Below are 16,004 nucleotides of genomic sequence, written 5' to 3'. Positions count from 1 at the left end.
GCCCTGGACACTATTTGCCGTGGTTATAGCGCCACAACTCGCTCACTGTTGGTGACTGAAAAAAGATAATTATAATTCTTATAAATACAACATTTTGATTAATGGGCTAACGAAATTCTTTATGACTATGACAACGACGGATTTGCTATTAATAATGGAAGCACGAGTAGCTCAAATGTCCGAAACGGGACTAATTTCTGACAAATATCTGGAAAGGAAATGCAAATATTTCATAAAGTCATAAGATAGTATGAAGAACAAATTCAAAGGATGTCGATTTGTCAAAAGCAATTTATCTTAGGCAGCCGGCTGCGGAAAGTTAACATGAGTCTAAATGGTATTTAATAACTCTTGACAAAAAGGTCTCATTAAGAAAATTGTCTAAACGAGAACATAATCATTGAGAAATTTCCAGAAGAATATTCCAAAACATTCAGTATTTTAGAAGTGTTGAAAATTTGACGTTACCTTGCCCTGGGAATTTGGTAAATATTGCCAAAATGTGGCAACGTAAAACTAAAATGCTATCACGAAAAAAATATTTGACTTACCTAAGCAATCATCTGAAAAAAATAAATAGAAACGCATTCACTCATCCTTTCACACTCCCTTTTTTATCATTACTAGTATGCAGTTGAATTTAAAATAATGGAATCATTAAAAAGTCTGTAGCAAATGTGAAAAGTCTGAAACCAATCATTTGATTTGGCAAACTGGCAATCTTGTCTTTACTCATTCACAGATACACGCTCATTCATACAAAGAAAACAAACCCTGGGCATTTTCAGCCCGCGTTCAGTTTTCACGGCTGCGACCTTCATCCACGTCCACTTTCGCATGCATTGGAATACACCAACACACTCTAAGCGCTTTGCAGCAGGAACGCCTCGCCAATGGCTGTTGACGACACACGACGAGCAGCAGCATAATTAGAGAGCAAAAAGCGCGACAGCTCGAGATCAACACACTGATCACAGCGCGGTCGACACCACCTCGTTGGCACTGCATATGTGTGCGTGAGCTCGTCAGATGTTTGGTGGCTCTCCTGTTCTGCTGAAGATTTCCTCCGGCTGCCCGATGCCAGAGTTTCTTACATGGGAAACCATGAAGCTCCTCACACTGAACATTTCACAAAACCACAAAAAGCACAAAACAATCTATATTGCTCGGTCACCGACACCGTGGCACCACCCCAGGCGACCGCGAACACCTCACCAATACTATTACACTCGTCCCTATCATCACGAGGCACGCATTGAAAAAGTGGTCAAGCGACCGAAATTAAATTTAAAGATTTTCTATCAAATTCGCCTGAAAAAGCCAATCCTTCACTATTCACCAACGGGAAACCAATATTTCCTTTCCATGTACACTTTTTCTTCTCGAAACTACCGATTTCAGGCGTAAAAACGTATTTTATTTAAGACCGCGACGTTTCAGCTTCCGCACCCGATGGCCGTGCTGCCAACCCTCCAAAGTGAGAAAACATGTGCACTAATTAAAAAAAATTAAAAACTGCGACTATTTTCAAAAAAGTCACCTAAAATGGATTTAACTTGAAAACGGTGTACTTTATCAAAATTTCACTAAAGCACTTTTTGATTGCAAATTTGATTTTACATCGAAAATTGAAGTTGAAAAATTTTTGCGGCCAATATTTCGTTTTTTTGAAAAATTAAGTATTGATTCAAAAAAAACTAATGATGCAAAATGGCTTCTTTGGGCATACCGAAGGCACCAAAAAAGATTCAGTCGCATTTAAAGATGCAAAAATTAAAATTCTAAAAAGAATGACCGATTTCGTAGAGTATTGCTCTTTATTTTTAATCTCGCTTTTTCTTGGAAACTATAGGTCGAAAAATTTTCTAAAAAGAATAAATGACTAAAAATTTTCCACACACATGATTAAATCAAATAAAGCCGTTCACAGAAAAAAAAAAATGAATTTTGGAAGGTTGAAAATTTGGTAGGTTGAATATTACCTCCTTTTTGAGTAATTTTACACAAAAAAATAGTAAACATTTGAACCTGATGAAAATTCACCAAAATCTGATGAAATATTCAGAAATATTCAGATATTTTTTTGACACAAAATCTGTCATCATTCCTTGATGTGTTTATGATTGCTTTTTATTGCATCTAGATTTTTGAATATTCACATTTCCATTTTGTATGACCAGCCAGCAAAATTTAATGAATCTTTTCAAAGAATCCTTCAAAAAAAGAAATTACATAATCCAATTTTCAGTCAGCTTTTTTGTTTAATAATCATGTTACAATTTGATAATTTTGCTCCTAATTGAGTTTTTTTTAGTAGGAAGGCGAAAAAGTCATGAATTTTCTCTAATATAAATTACATAATATAAAATTGTAGAAAAAAGTTGTGATATTTTAAAGAAATATTCCAAATAAAAAATAAATTCCACAAAGGAAACAGTTACCACTGTTTCCACCAAGCTTATCATTTCAGATTTTCACAAACAAACACAAACTTACTTAAACCATTCACTAACAGTTGAGCACACACACACATGCGTGCACGAGTCTTATCAAAGTTCGTCTCTTAAGCAGCTTGCTGCAGCCTCACCCTAAGTCGTGTTTCTCTTATCATTATGCAGCAACTCTGCTAACCACTGCTAAGAAAAACACACTACACTAGAGCGCAAATATTAATTTGCAACCCCTCGGCACTCACCCACCCTCCCAGGGGGGGTTGTTCCGCAGGTGGGGTGCACCAACTGAGAGTGAGAGTGTTCCAACTCCCCCCTGTGCTTCAGCAGCTGCACTCTCCACCGCAGCCACATTGCAAAATTGTTATTAAAATATATATAAAACTCAAACGCTTGGCGAAATTCAATTTTAGTCTCGAGCCAGTCCAAGCCGCTGCCGTCGCCGGAGTGAAGCGAAACAAAGTTTGTTGCACGTGGCACACGTGTGCACGAGGAAAAGCGCGCGAGCGGGAAAATTCCTTCTTTTTCCTAAAAAAATCGTGGAAAATTGAACTTCCGGTGGTGCGAGTTCGAGTGGGTGCGTGAAATTGGCTCAATAGTGGTGATTTGGGGGTGGAAAATCAAATATTTGGAAAATTCGGAAAATTTTACCCGGTGGAAAATCCAACCAGTGACCAGTGGCGGAAAATCGTATCATCAAAATGAAGCTTTTGGTATGTGTCAGCAGCAGCGTTAGTGAGAATCGGGTTTTGGAAAATCAAATCATCCCCAATCGGATGGAAATCAGTGTCGGAAATCACACCCACACACAAAAACCCACATGAAGAAGGAATTTTGCGGAGCGGGGGATGTGGAAAATGAAGTCGTGATTGGAATTGGAACTCGCTGGAGAAAAGTTGCTCCTTAGCTTTGCAGAAGGAGTCATTTGCGGGGAAGCGTCCCCTGCGAACAGTCGAGCCAAGTTGTCACCTTTGGAGAAAACGGACCGGGAAAATTGTGCTCTAAATTGTGTGCTGACGGGGTGGGATTTTGTGCGGGTGATCTAAAGGAATGAAGTGTCTCAATTAACATGTGTCAACAAGTCAAGTGTGTTGGTATAATGAGTGGGTTCTTGTTTGGCTGAGAGTGAGTAAGGACGTCGACTGCAGCAGCAGTAATCGTTGAACAGTTTTTGGCGAGAATTTTTTTTATTTTGTTGACAAAAAAAACTGTTGCTGTTTACTAACTCCAACATAGACAGTGGATAACAGTTTTATAGATTTATCAATATAGGCTTTAGTTCGCCCGCCCGTGTGGATCAATCGGATCGCGCACTGGACTCACAATCCAGAGGTCGCTGGTTTGAATCCCGTGGCGGGCGCTCTAAAATTCTTTGTGTAAATATGGGTATTCGGCGCTGTAGCTCCGTGCCATACTTTCATACACTTAGGAGCCCAGGGCAGCGAAGTCCTTGTAGAAAAAAAAGGAAAACACTAGTAATTGGTACTAGCAATGGTGGCCGACAGCTATAAAGTCAACTTCGCTCGTTTTAGTTACCAATAAAACATTGGAACATATTAAACAAATCATCCGTTGAAATAATGCTTAATTTCCAGAAAATCTGTTTAAATGTTTAGTTGTTAACATATTTAGCAATTTGATTTAAATTTTGTCATTTCCAATTTCTTAAATGATTTGATTTCTCCCTTTAACATTCTCTTAAAAAAAATTAAACTGAGTAGGGGGAGAGGGGGTAATATGCACCCCCTAAGGGAAAACTATGATTTCTCAACCATAACAGCATTTTTGTGGAATCGTTTTGTTAGTTGTTCTAAAACAACTATTATTCTTCAAAAAATCATGCGGTGCAATATGCACCACAACAAAGGGGCAAAAGACACCGGGTAAAAGCAGTTTTCACCAGTCACCGCTAGATGCCACCGCTGTTTTTACAGAGTCAAATAAAAATACATTTTTTAATGTTTTTGGACTCATCTATCTATAGAATAATGATGATTATGGCAAAAACTATGTAAATCAAGACTTACAATATCAATAAATGTGTTTTATATTGTCCAAAAATCATATTGAAAGTTCAATAAAAAGTAGATCAAAACACAACATTTTAAAGTTTTGCAAATAACTTTAGCTGAGAAATTCTCTGAGAGTCATTCGATTTTTTTTTGTATTTTTTAATCAGGCTGAAACTTTTTTGGTGCCTTTGGTATGCCCAAAGAAGCCATTTTGCATCATTAGTTCATTCGTTCAAGTTTGGCAGCTGTCCATACAAAAATCTGTATCTTTTGAAGGAATTTTTTGATCGATTTGGTGTCTTCGGCAAAGTTGTAGTTATAGATATGGACTACACTGAAAAAAAATGCAAATGGTAAAAAATTTGGTTATTTTTAATTTCACTTTTACTCTCTAAAATTTGCAAAAAAAAACACTATTTTTTTATATGTTTTAGAGGACATCAAATGCCAACTTTTCAGAAATTTCCAGAATGGGCAGAAAATCTTTGACCGAGTTATGATTTTTTGAATCAATACAGATTTAAAAAAAAAACGAAATATGGTCGCAACAATTTTTTAACTTCATTTTTAGATGTTAAATCGAATTTGAAATCAAAAAGTATTTTAGTGAATTTTTGAAAAAGTGCACCGTTTTCAAGTTATAGCCCTTTTTAGGTAACTTTTTTGAAAATAGTCGTAGTTTTTCATTTTTTTAAATAAGTGCCCATGTTTGCCCACCCTTGAAAAAAATATTTTTGAAAAGCTGAGAAAATTCTCTATATTTTGCTTTTTGAACTTTGTTTATACGACCCTTAGTTGCTGAGATATTGCAATGCAAAGGTTAAAAAACAGGAAAATTGATGTTTTCCAAGTCTCACCCAAACAACCCACCATTTTCTAATGTCGATATCTCAGCAACTAATTGTCCGATTTACAATGTTAAAATATGAAACATTCGTGAAATTTTCCGATATTTTCGAAAACAACAAAACATTTCAAAAGGGCGTAATATTGAATTTTTGGCCCGTTTGAAACATTAGTTCAAATTAAAGAAAAAAGACCGATTCCGTAGAGAACTGCTCAGCTGTATTTATCCTACGATGCTCAATTTTTTCCAGTAAACCATAGTGCCTTCCTCACAGTCATAAAGTGAATTTTCTACACTTGAGGCTGCGTGTAAATGTATAAATAATACTTAATTTTATCAAAATATCTGAAACCCGGCCTCAAAAAAGTGTCTTAAAAACATTAAAGTACAAATAACATTTGAAAGGGTTGTCAGATTTTCAATCTTTTGAACTCTTTGGAAAAATCTTTTGATTACCCATCCAACGATAGGTCGTATGATAGATCCGGACAACGTTTTCATCAAAATATCTGAGATCCGGCCCCTATAAAGTGTATAAATAACACCTAAGTGGTAATAACATTTGATAGGGTTGCCAGATCTCCAAGGTTTTGGGCTCGTTAGAAAGGTCTTTTGAATACCTTTCTAAAAATGTATAGCATGACGGGTTTTCATACAGAAACCACTCTTTTTACAATCTTCCGAAGTTTAGCAGAAACCGTTTTTAAGCATAACTTTTGAAGTACTCTTCTAAACTGCTTAATATTAACAAGGGTCTTGTGGGACCCCAAGACGGATCGAATGAGATCAAAATGGTCCAAATAGGTCCGGAGATAATCGTGTGCACATTTTTCGGCGCAAGGACTTAAAGACTTACACACGCACAGACATTTGCTCAGAATTTGATTCTGAGTCGATATGTATACGTGATGGTGGGTCTACAAGGTCAAATTACAAAGTTCAATTTTCGAGTGATTTTATATGCTTATATTGCTGTTTTACAGAGATTTATTCTTTTGTTCACTTCAACACTAAAGGTATTCTTTTCTAGTACAAAACAACTGTTCAACAAGCAAAGTTTATGCCAGACAAAATGTATAGAAACTGTTTGCTAATCCACCAACAAGCTAAATTTTCATTTCTGTTGGTACCTCTAGGAAGCTGGATTAAAAATGAACTCCATGCCATTCAGGAGAGTACAATTGTTCCAGGATTTGCAGCTTCTGGTAAGTGCCCATTTGAATGGCTTATCTGATGAGCTTGTAGTTCCGGAAGAGGTTTTTTTTTTTCAAGCCAACACCTTTTATTGAAGGGATTTCTGCAAAGTGGAGGATGAAATCTTGTATGCTAAGCTTTTAACATAGCTCCTAGATTTTGTTCAGGTTCCATTAAAACGAAAAATGTTTTCCCCCATGTCCTGTGTCAATTAAGATCGAAGAACCAACAAGTTCGTATGAAAACGGAGTATACGGCGAGTAATCAGACCGAGTGCAGTTCCATGCTTTTGCCAATAAATCTTCGTTTGAAGCTTTTACGGGCAACCAATGGAACGGATTAAAATGGAAAATGGATTCAAATTCCGACGGTAAACAGGTGCCTTGCCTCGGGGTGGTACATGATGATGGTTCTGTGTTCCTCCCTGCAAGTATGTAGCAATGAAAGTGCTGGCATTCTCTTTGTAAGAAATATTCTTCGATGATGGAATGATCCACCTTAAAACACGAATTTTGCATTCTTAAATAACTGAAGAATAATCGTATTCAAGTATGTCAAACGAAAAATTTTAATCAGAAATCCATTCCACATCAAATCTCTTGTAATTTGTCGTCATTTTCCGTGGATTCAATCACATATTTTCCATTGAAAATCAAACCTCACAAAACTGAGACACACACAACCCCTCCACCCCCCATCAATGGGAATGGGGAAAATGTTTGTTTTTGTTAGATGTCTCGGAGATTGTGTCATGTTTGCATGGAAAATGTTATTCCTTTGGCAAGGATTGGGTCTGGAAGACGTCTGCTTCTGTGCCGATATGAATGTAATGGACTTTGCTGTTTGTTCAAGGGGTCAGGCGAAGGCACTTAATTCGGTAGGAAAAGAAGGACTGCTTTCAGTGACGAGTTTACTTTAAGGTAAGGTAACAATGCTCTAGAAGGTTGATGTTTTTTTCATGAAAGTATTTTTGTTGGTAAGGTTTGCATCGTCGATGTTGGCAAATTTTAAATTCTCTGTTAGTTGTAAGCTAATAGCACTTTTACTTTTGAAAAGTGTTAAGAGCTTTTGAACGTTAGGTATGAACATAAATTTCTATCGAAATTAAAACCATTTATCTAATCATTTTTGACAAATTTTAACTTTAAACGAAAACAGATTTTTAAATAAATAAAAATCTGTACACACATTTATTTCTGATATCTTCAAATTTAGTATAATCAACTGAAAACATTGTTTGAAGACTTTTTCAATGAACAAATCAGTTTTCGCCAAATTTAGATTAAGGAAAAACTGTAAAAAAAACATTTCTTGGAGATTTTTCTATATTTTTTAAAAACATAATCAAATTAAAGTCAAATCAATCAAAAAATCCAAATAAATGTGTTTAATAAAATACAGGCAAGCAAGATGATTTTTTAACGATATTTTTATTGAAGAAAAACTTATAAGATATAACTTACAGAACAAAAGGACTTAATAAACTCTGTTGCTGACCGCAGAGATAATTGCGATAAATTCATTGAAATAAACTTAAAAAAAAAATTAAGCTTCCTGATGTTAAAAATGTAAAGTTCAATAGTTATGCAAACAAACAATTTTAATGCATGAAAAAAGCTGATTTTCTGAAAAAAAAATCAATGATTTTTTATTGAAACTATAAGTTAATGCTGTCCCAAAATGCTTATGCTGATTTTCAGTTACTTCCTTCAGGAAGGTTCAATTAGACATTCAATAAGAGGTACCGTAAACCGGGGTGACTTTGATAGGATTTCAATTTGTTTTTAGAATATTTTCCAACAGGAAAGGTTTTTCTCAAGATTATTATTTTTAATATATGTACTGGGGTAGGCCACACAAAGTCCATGCACTATTTTGGAAAAAAAGATTTTCAATAGCGTTTAGAAAAATAGTTACATTAAAAATTCTTAGTTTAAATTCCGGGGTGACTTTGATAGTCATAGTTTTTTTTTGCTAAAATCATATTTAAGAAGTTCAAACTTTATATGTACGTTAAATGTACCATCACTAAAGTAGCTGAAATAGTTTTTAAGAAAAAAAAAATCAATGTTTATATTTAGTTAACTAAGTGTATAAGCTTTTAAGCAAAATACATATAAATTTTAGGTAAAATTGTTAAAAAGTCGGAATTTTGCCTGAAATTTGTTAAACCTAGTTTTGTTTATAAAATTATCGATTTATATTGCATTTTATACTAAATTTGAAGCACGAATCACAAGTTTTCACATTTTACATGAAATTTGTTCAACTGAAATTGCCTATAAATTTAGAGTTTTTATAATTGTGTTTAAAAAACACATACTATTTATTTTTTACAAACTTTTTTAACCTTCTCCTAGTGGAAAATTGTCCAAAGAATCCGAAAATTCATTCCGTTTTCCGATTAAAAATCATTTTCATTGAGAAAATCATGACACTTTGAGAAGTTTAAAATAATGACTTTCATCAACATTTTTTTAACTATAGTTAACTAACTTTTTAACTTTGTCAACATTTTATGAAAAGTTCTTCTTGAGGTACTTTGAACACTTCTCTACCACGGTCAGTATGTTTCTAAACCATTCCTTACGTATTTTAATTGTACTCTTCATTTTGCGGAAAAATCGCAAACCTATCAAAGTCACCCCGGCTATCAAAGTCACCCCGTTTTACGGTATTGATTACAACATGTTCTCCCGTTTTTAAATAAGGCTTAAAGTTTCTCCTATTATTGTAGTTGTCTATAATCAATATTGAATCACTAACAAAATATTTGTTAAGCATTTACTGCTAGCTACTTCAAGCTCTATTTAAAAAAATTTGTACCTTCATGAAGTAAAAACAACCAGTGATACGGCGCTGTTTAAAAAAACTAGTTAAAAAAAACAAATTTGTAAATAAAATCTGCGATTTTAAAAGAATGGAAAAAAATTAAGCTAGCCTAAATTAGATTTTCATTGGCTCTATTTTTTTTTCGGCGAGAGTGAAATGCTAAAGAGTTATTTTCTATGATTCTCAAACCTTTCGAGATTTTTATTTGTATTTTTTTAAAAGAACTTACAAAATTGCTTGTAAATATTCGATAATCTGTATCTAGAGAAGGGATGTTCTGACCGATTTTTGTCCTCATTAAGCTAGGATAAGGATGATTAGGACTTTTCAGAAAAAAGATAAACGTGAAAAAATTCTAGATTTTTTCGTTTGAATTTGCGGTATTTTTTATATGTTTTAGTGGCCATTTTATGTGCAGGAGTTTAAGATGATATACAATCGGAGGCATGATTAAAAATAAAGCGGATTTTTATAAAACAGCCCTGCAAAAATACGTTCGAAAAGCTTTGAATATTTACTGATATTTTTTTATCAGCCCTAATTTATCAACTCGTGATATCTCGTAAACTATTGTTACGAATATCAATAAAAAAATCAAAGAAATTTTCTGCTCTATTCAGTACAATTATTTTTAAAATCAAAACCAAGCCTAACATTTTAAACTGTCCAATACGCCCTTTTTAAAGATTACAAGTGTCTAAATTGTAATTACAGAATAGAGCACAAAAATTCTGTAAAATTTCTTTGCTTAAATCAACCAATTGTTTCCGAGGTATTCTGAGTAGAAAATAGGGGCTTATTTTGGGCTTATATGAAGACATTTAGAAAAACTCGTTTTTCGCTAAATATATTTATTACACCAGATTTTGCATCATCCTCAACTCTAGCGCAAAAACGTTTCTACACCCAAAGTTAGAGAACGAGGGGATAGTCCTAACGAAAATAAACGTGAGGAAAGTGCTATTTTGCGAGAGTATAGTCCTCTCGCGTGTTCATTCGTTCATTGGAACAGTTCATCCTCCCGAGCAGGGGTAAATAACACGGGAATACCAAATTTTGGTATTACTTGGGCAAATAACAGCGACCAAAATGTGCCCTTGGTTGCCAAGTAATAGATGGTAAAATACCATGAAATCATACCAAAGCCTTGTATGTGGAAGGGCACAACAATACCAAACCGTGTTATTCCAAGGGTAAAATAATACCTCAAAATAAAACCATTTCAATACCAAGTTGAGGTCTTCTGGATTTTTGAACATTGCTTGAATACCAAAACTTGGTATTGCCATGGTTTAATTTTAGGTATTCCCGCGCCCTTGGAAAATCATATTTTGGTATTCCTGTGGTCTTCCACATACATGATTTTGGTATGATTTCATGGTATTTTACCATCTATTACTGGGCAACCAAGAGCACATTTTGGTCGTTGATATTTGCACAAGTAATACCAAAATTTGGTATTTTCATACCATTTTTAGTGCAGCAGTTGCAGTTAGTGAAAAAACGAAAATGATCCATATGCAATCGCCAAATCTACTCACCTCATGATTCCATGTTGTTCTTAGTGATATTCTTCACCACATCGAATGCATTTGTCATTGACGGCCTGTGCTTGAAGTTCTTGAAGATTCTGAAAAATAACAAGATTGAAAAATAAGTGTTATTAAAATGAAACTGGATTGAAATTCACCAAATTTCAATATTTTTTGTTTTTCAAAGTATTTGGTTATCCCGACTTAGAGAAATTTCAACGTTTTAAAAAAAATTAAAATCAGCTTTAACATTTTTGGGTTTCAAGTCATTTTAGCGCAAAATTAATTATCTCGTCAAAATTTATAAAAAAATTCCCATAGTTTCAGAGGAATTTGATGAAACCTTTCAATACCAAAATAATACCAAAATGTGCCATCCTGACTTAGAAAATTTTCCACAATTTCAAGTCATTTCTTTAGGGGGTATATCAAAAATGTTTAAAATCAAGTTTGAAATTTCCGGTTTTTAATGAAAGCATTCGCTTTGAGACATCATTTTAGCGCAAAATTAATTATTTTGTCATAATTGGTCAAAATTTTCCCATATTTTCAGAGGAATTTGATAAAACACTTTAATACCAAAATAATACCAAAATGTGCCATCCTGACTTACAAAATTTTCCACAATTTCAAGTCATTTCTGTAGGGGGTATATCAAAAATGTTTAAAATCAAGTTTGAAATTTCCGGTTTTTAATGAAAGCATTCGCTTTGAGACATCATTTTAGCGCAAAATTAATTATTTTATCAAAATTGGTCAAAATTTTCCCATAGTTTCAGAGGAATTTGATAAAACACTTTAATACCAAAATAATACCAAAATGTGCCATCCTGACTTACAACATTTTCCACAATTTCAAGTCATTTCTCTAGGGGGTATATCAAAAATGTTTAAAATCAAGTTTGAAATTTCCGGTTTTTAATGAAAGCATTCGCTTTGAGACATCATGTTAGCGCAAAATTAATTATTCTGTCAAAATTGGTCAAAATTTTCCCATAGTTTCAGAGGAATTTGAATACCAAAAGAATACCAATATGTGGTGTTCGACCATTGACAAATTCTGCAATTTTGCAATATCAAAACAATACCTTAAATTGGTATGATACCACATTTTGCTCTTGCATAATCCTTAAGACAAATTTTAAAGGGTCCAGGAATACCAAAATTTGGTATTGATACCAGAGAAAGGTATTATTACGCATTTCCCTTGTTATTTACCCATGCTCGGGCTATTGAGTGCCTTATATGGCCAAATGAACGCCACTTAGTTACCGAACCATGGTGGCCCAAACGGCAAAGGCACGGTTCAATATGCCGAAGGTCTTGGGTTCGAGTCTCGGTACCGGTACTTTTTTTTTTGATAGATGAACTTTTGTGAAGATGAACCATGAGTAAAGTACTCTCGGTAATTTCGGGATTTATCCTCTCCGTCCGCACACAGTACCATTTTACTACCGAATCGTGCTCTTTCTCCTCTCGTATGGCGATGCCCAGTTCTGGGTGTGTCGACACACAAAGCGAGCAAATAACACTGTAAAATATGATTTCAAAAAGCGATTTACTATCGTCTCCGGGGTAGTGCCACAAACATTCCCAGAACCGTGATGATCCCCCCCAACAAACAAACAGTGCTGCTGGCAGCTTAGCAGATCCGCTCCGTCTGCCAGTCTGTTGGACAGTGATATCGGAATAAAACGGGATTATGTTTTGATTGCAACTAATGGCTGATTTTGGACACAGTAAATCCGTTCCAAAGGAAATGGCCGGTCGTGAACGGAATTGATTAGCCGAGTCCGCCACCTCCACCTCGCGTGGACTTCCAGAACAGGCCATGATTGTCTTTTTTTTTGTTGCTATTTCCATCTCTATCGGGGGGCTGGCAACCATTCATTTCCCTGCTGATGCAGAAAAACTGCCCCGCGGGGCTTGGCAAACTAGAAATCCAATTAAACAAAGTTTTCTTCGGTTTCTTTTCGAACCTTGGGGAAAAGTGAAACGAGTGCAATTTGGGATTTTACACGGACTGTGCTGGTGGACGAGTGGGCTGGCCGGCAACACCCGGATGTGGGTGCCCGTCACCGGGAAATCCTTATTAGACACGTTTCGGGGGATGGAAATTAAAAGTGTAGCCCGGGGCCGGTGACCGGCGAAAAGTTCTTGAAATTTCTTCGAGTCAGCAAGTCAGAGATACGAAGTCTACTGTTGGAACCGGGTGAAGCATTTGGTGTCGTTTTTTGGTTTCGTCTCGTGGATGTTCCAGATAAACAGAATAATATTTTCAAAAATATCGATGGAATAAAATAGAGAAAAATAGATCTGTGAATGCGACATCGAAATTCCATTCTAGCAACTGGGCAACATAACTCTTCATCAGAATAAATATGAAAACACAACTATCTATCAGTAACAAAACATGACAGATCAACAGAAAGATTATTTCCGACCTCCAAACCTCCGAATATCCCTGTCACTTGACTCGAACTCTGAACGGTGTGCCACCGTTGACCGGACCACACCGTTCCCACTATTGTTCAGTATGGAAATCGAATTTTCTCCCCCTTTTCAGCACCAGGTGCAAGCAATTTCCACCCTTCTCTCACTTTCGGTTGTCGTGTTGTCCTTTCGCATCGCCACTTCACCGGCAGATGGTGCTGTTTTCCGGTGAGGAGAGGGAAAAAAGCTGCTTCTGCAAAAATTCTGTTGGTTTTTGTCCCACTAGCATTCGTACTGAAGTTCTGGTGGGGGGGTTTCCGGATCAGAATCTGTACAAAGGGAGCAAGTGTTCAATCGAACTACCACGTGTCACGAGTTCACCAGGGAAACCAAAGTCTCCATTGAATTTTTTTATCAATATCTGAGGAAACGGGTAGTTGGTGACGATTGTTGCACTTTTGTGTCATTTGAACTGGGCAGGGGGTTTCAAGCTGACGATGTGCTAACAGTCCTTTTTCAAGATCAATTTGATTTTTTCGACTTTTTTACGGTAACGAAGTTGCTGGGATTGCCTGTAAACATATTTAGTTAGGAATTAATTTTTTTGACTGAATTTTTAAGTGAATTGAATTGCAATCGAAATTTTCTTCAGGCCAAATTTCCCCAAATGCCCCAAAGTCCCACGACAAGGTAGCGACCCCGTTTTTGCATATTGCACAGTCATACGGAATCATGTAGTACCAGCAGGATCCAATCAAATAGCGTGACAAAGACAAAAAAAAGTCTCCACAGATGTCTGCCTAGCAGCAAAAGTGACCATGTAAATGAACCCGGTGAACCTTCTGGCAGACTTCGACTCGAAGGACTCGAACCACTAGACTGAACCAACTGAAGGACATGCACAATACTGGTGGACACGCCAGATTGACCGCTGGGAGGATTATTTTTTTTGTGGCCTCATACCTATGGTAGAGGGAAATTCGAAGAATCTCCATTGACTGGATTCAGATCGGACGTTGCTTAGAGGCCGAATTTTTGAACAATGACCAGTCTACTTGAACTTTGGCAATCTTTTAGGGTGGATTTGGTATACGTATTTCTCTATGTCAATATGTCTCAAAGGTCTAGGAACTTACAATTGCCATGATAATTATCAGTAAAGGGCAAAAAGTTGTCAGTTTAGAATATTTTTTGTTAGACTCTAACATAAATTAATTGATTAGCAGTTCTCTTAAATTTAGGCAAAAATTCTGATTTTGATCCTGAATTTTGAATTAAATATACTGTATTGAATCTTTCTTGTAGTAATTATATTTGACTTACACAACGTGTTTTTCCTCTCGTTCCATGATGTCCGTCCGCAACCTGAAAAGACCAAAACAAAAATTGTTATTGGTTTAAGGTATATCAATTATAGAAATATTTTTCACTTTATTAAAGTATTTTTGTGAATTACTGAAAAAATTACATAATACCGTATTTCTTCGAAAGTACTCAAAAAGGTCCTATTAACATATAAAACACAAAAGCTTATAGGACTTTTTCAAAAATAATCTCTAGATTTGCATTGTGGGCATCAAACAAATTGAAACTTTATATGCTTTTTCACATTGATACAGTTTTTTTAAATACAAAAAAAATCACAAAAACAGTATTTTATCGAAAATACTAAAATTTTATAAATTTGCAATATGGGTATCAAACGAAGCGCCATTTTACATACATAAAAAACGAAGTTGACTTTATAGCTGTCGGCCACCATTACTACACAGCTAAAAAAGTAGTAATCCAGCTGCGTGTAAAAGGCCTGGATGTAAAATAAATATTGCATTATTTTATGCAATTTCATGTGATTTTACACCCTGAAATATGTTGCCCACCAGTATGGGAAACCTACTTGACCGACATGTCAAGCTCATATATGCGTTTATCCTTACAGCTCTTCATTGGTCTGATGGAAGAGTTGGCTAAGGCGCCAGCCCTTACTGTTGGTACTGGGTTTGAATCCCGTCGATTGCAACTTTTTTTTGTGCTTGCAAAAATTGTACATGCGGTGTGTAATATTAAGTGTTTATTTTGACGAAGGTGATGTGCATGCTTTTGCATGCGATTTTACCATCGGATTTTTTGCTGTGTAGTACCAACCACGAGTGTCTCCCTTTTAAACTACAAATAGTTCGCCGCCCTGGGCTCCTAAGTGTTTATGTGCGGCACGGAGCGACGGCGCTGGATACCCATATTTACACAAAGAATTTTAGAGCGCCCGCCGTGGGATTCGAACCGGCGACCTCTGGATTGTGAGTCCAGTGCGCGGTCCGATTGATCCACACCAGCGGGCATTCAAATTGTGTTTTCGAAAAAATACGGTAATTTGTGAAAATTTTAGTATTTTCAAAAAAAAACTCTAATAAGGCCGTTGCAAATATTTTTCAAAGTTTATGTCGCCCCCCCTTCAAAATCAGTCCGAAAAATCAGGGGGCAAAAAAATATTTTTTTCAAAAAACTTCAAATTTTTACAGGAAATAGAAGTCTAACAAACTGAAAACAATTAGAAATGCACTTTCCTGCACTTAAAATCATATTTAGCATGTCTAGGATCGATCAAAAATATTTTTATTTTTTGTAAAAATTCTATGTACAGCACCGCAAAATGTTGAGACCTTGGCTTGTAATTTAAATTTTTATATTTTTTTATTTCCTTGCA

General features: G+C 35.5%; 1 protein-coding gene across 1 annotated transcript in view; it reads left to right on the top strand.

Moving 5' to 3' along the window:
• The first annotated feature begins 2,887 nt into the window (after positions 1-2,887).
• LOC120413610 (uncharacterized) overlaps positions 2,888-16,004 on the top strand; it is a 68,684-nt gene continuing 55,567 nt past the window's right edge. Inside the window, exon 1 of the mRNA XM_039574517.2 lies at positions 2,888-3,163. Coding sequence (XP_039430451.1) covers positions 3,152-3,163 — 12 coding nt within the window. The 5' untranslated portion in view covers positions 2,888-3,151. The remainder of the gene's footprint in view (positions 3,164-16,004) is intronic.

This window comes from Culex pipiens, chromosome 3 (assembly GCF_016801865.2).
Source record: "Culex pipiens pallens isolate TS chromosome 3, TS_CPP_V2, whole genome shotgun sequence".
Lineage (NCBI taxonomy): Eukaryota > Metazoa > Arthropoda > Insecta > Diptera > Culicidae > Culex > Culex pipiens.
This window is presented reverse-complemented; position numbering and strand designations above follow the sequence as displayed.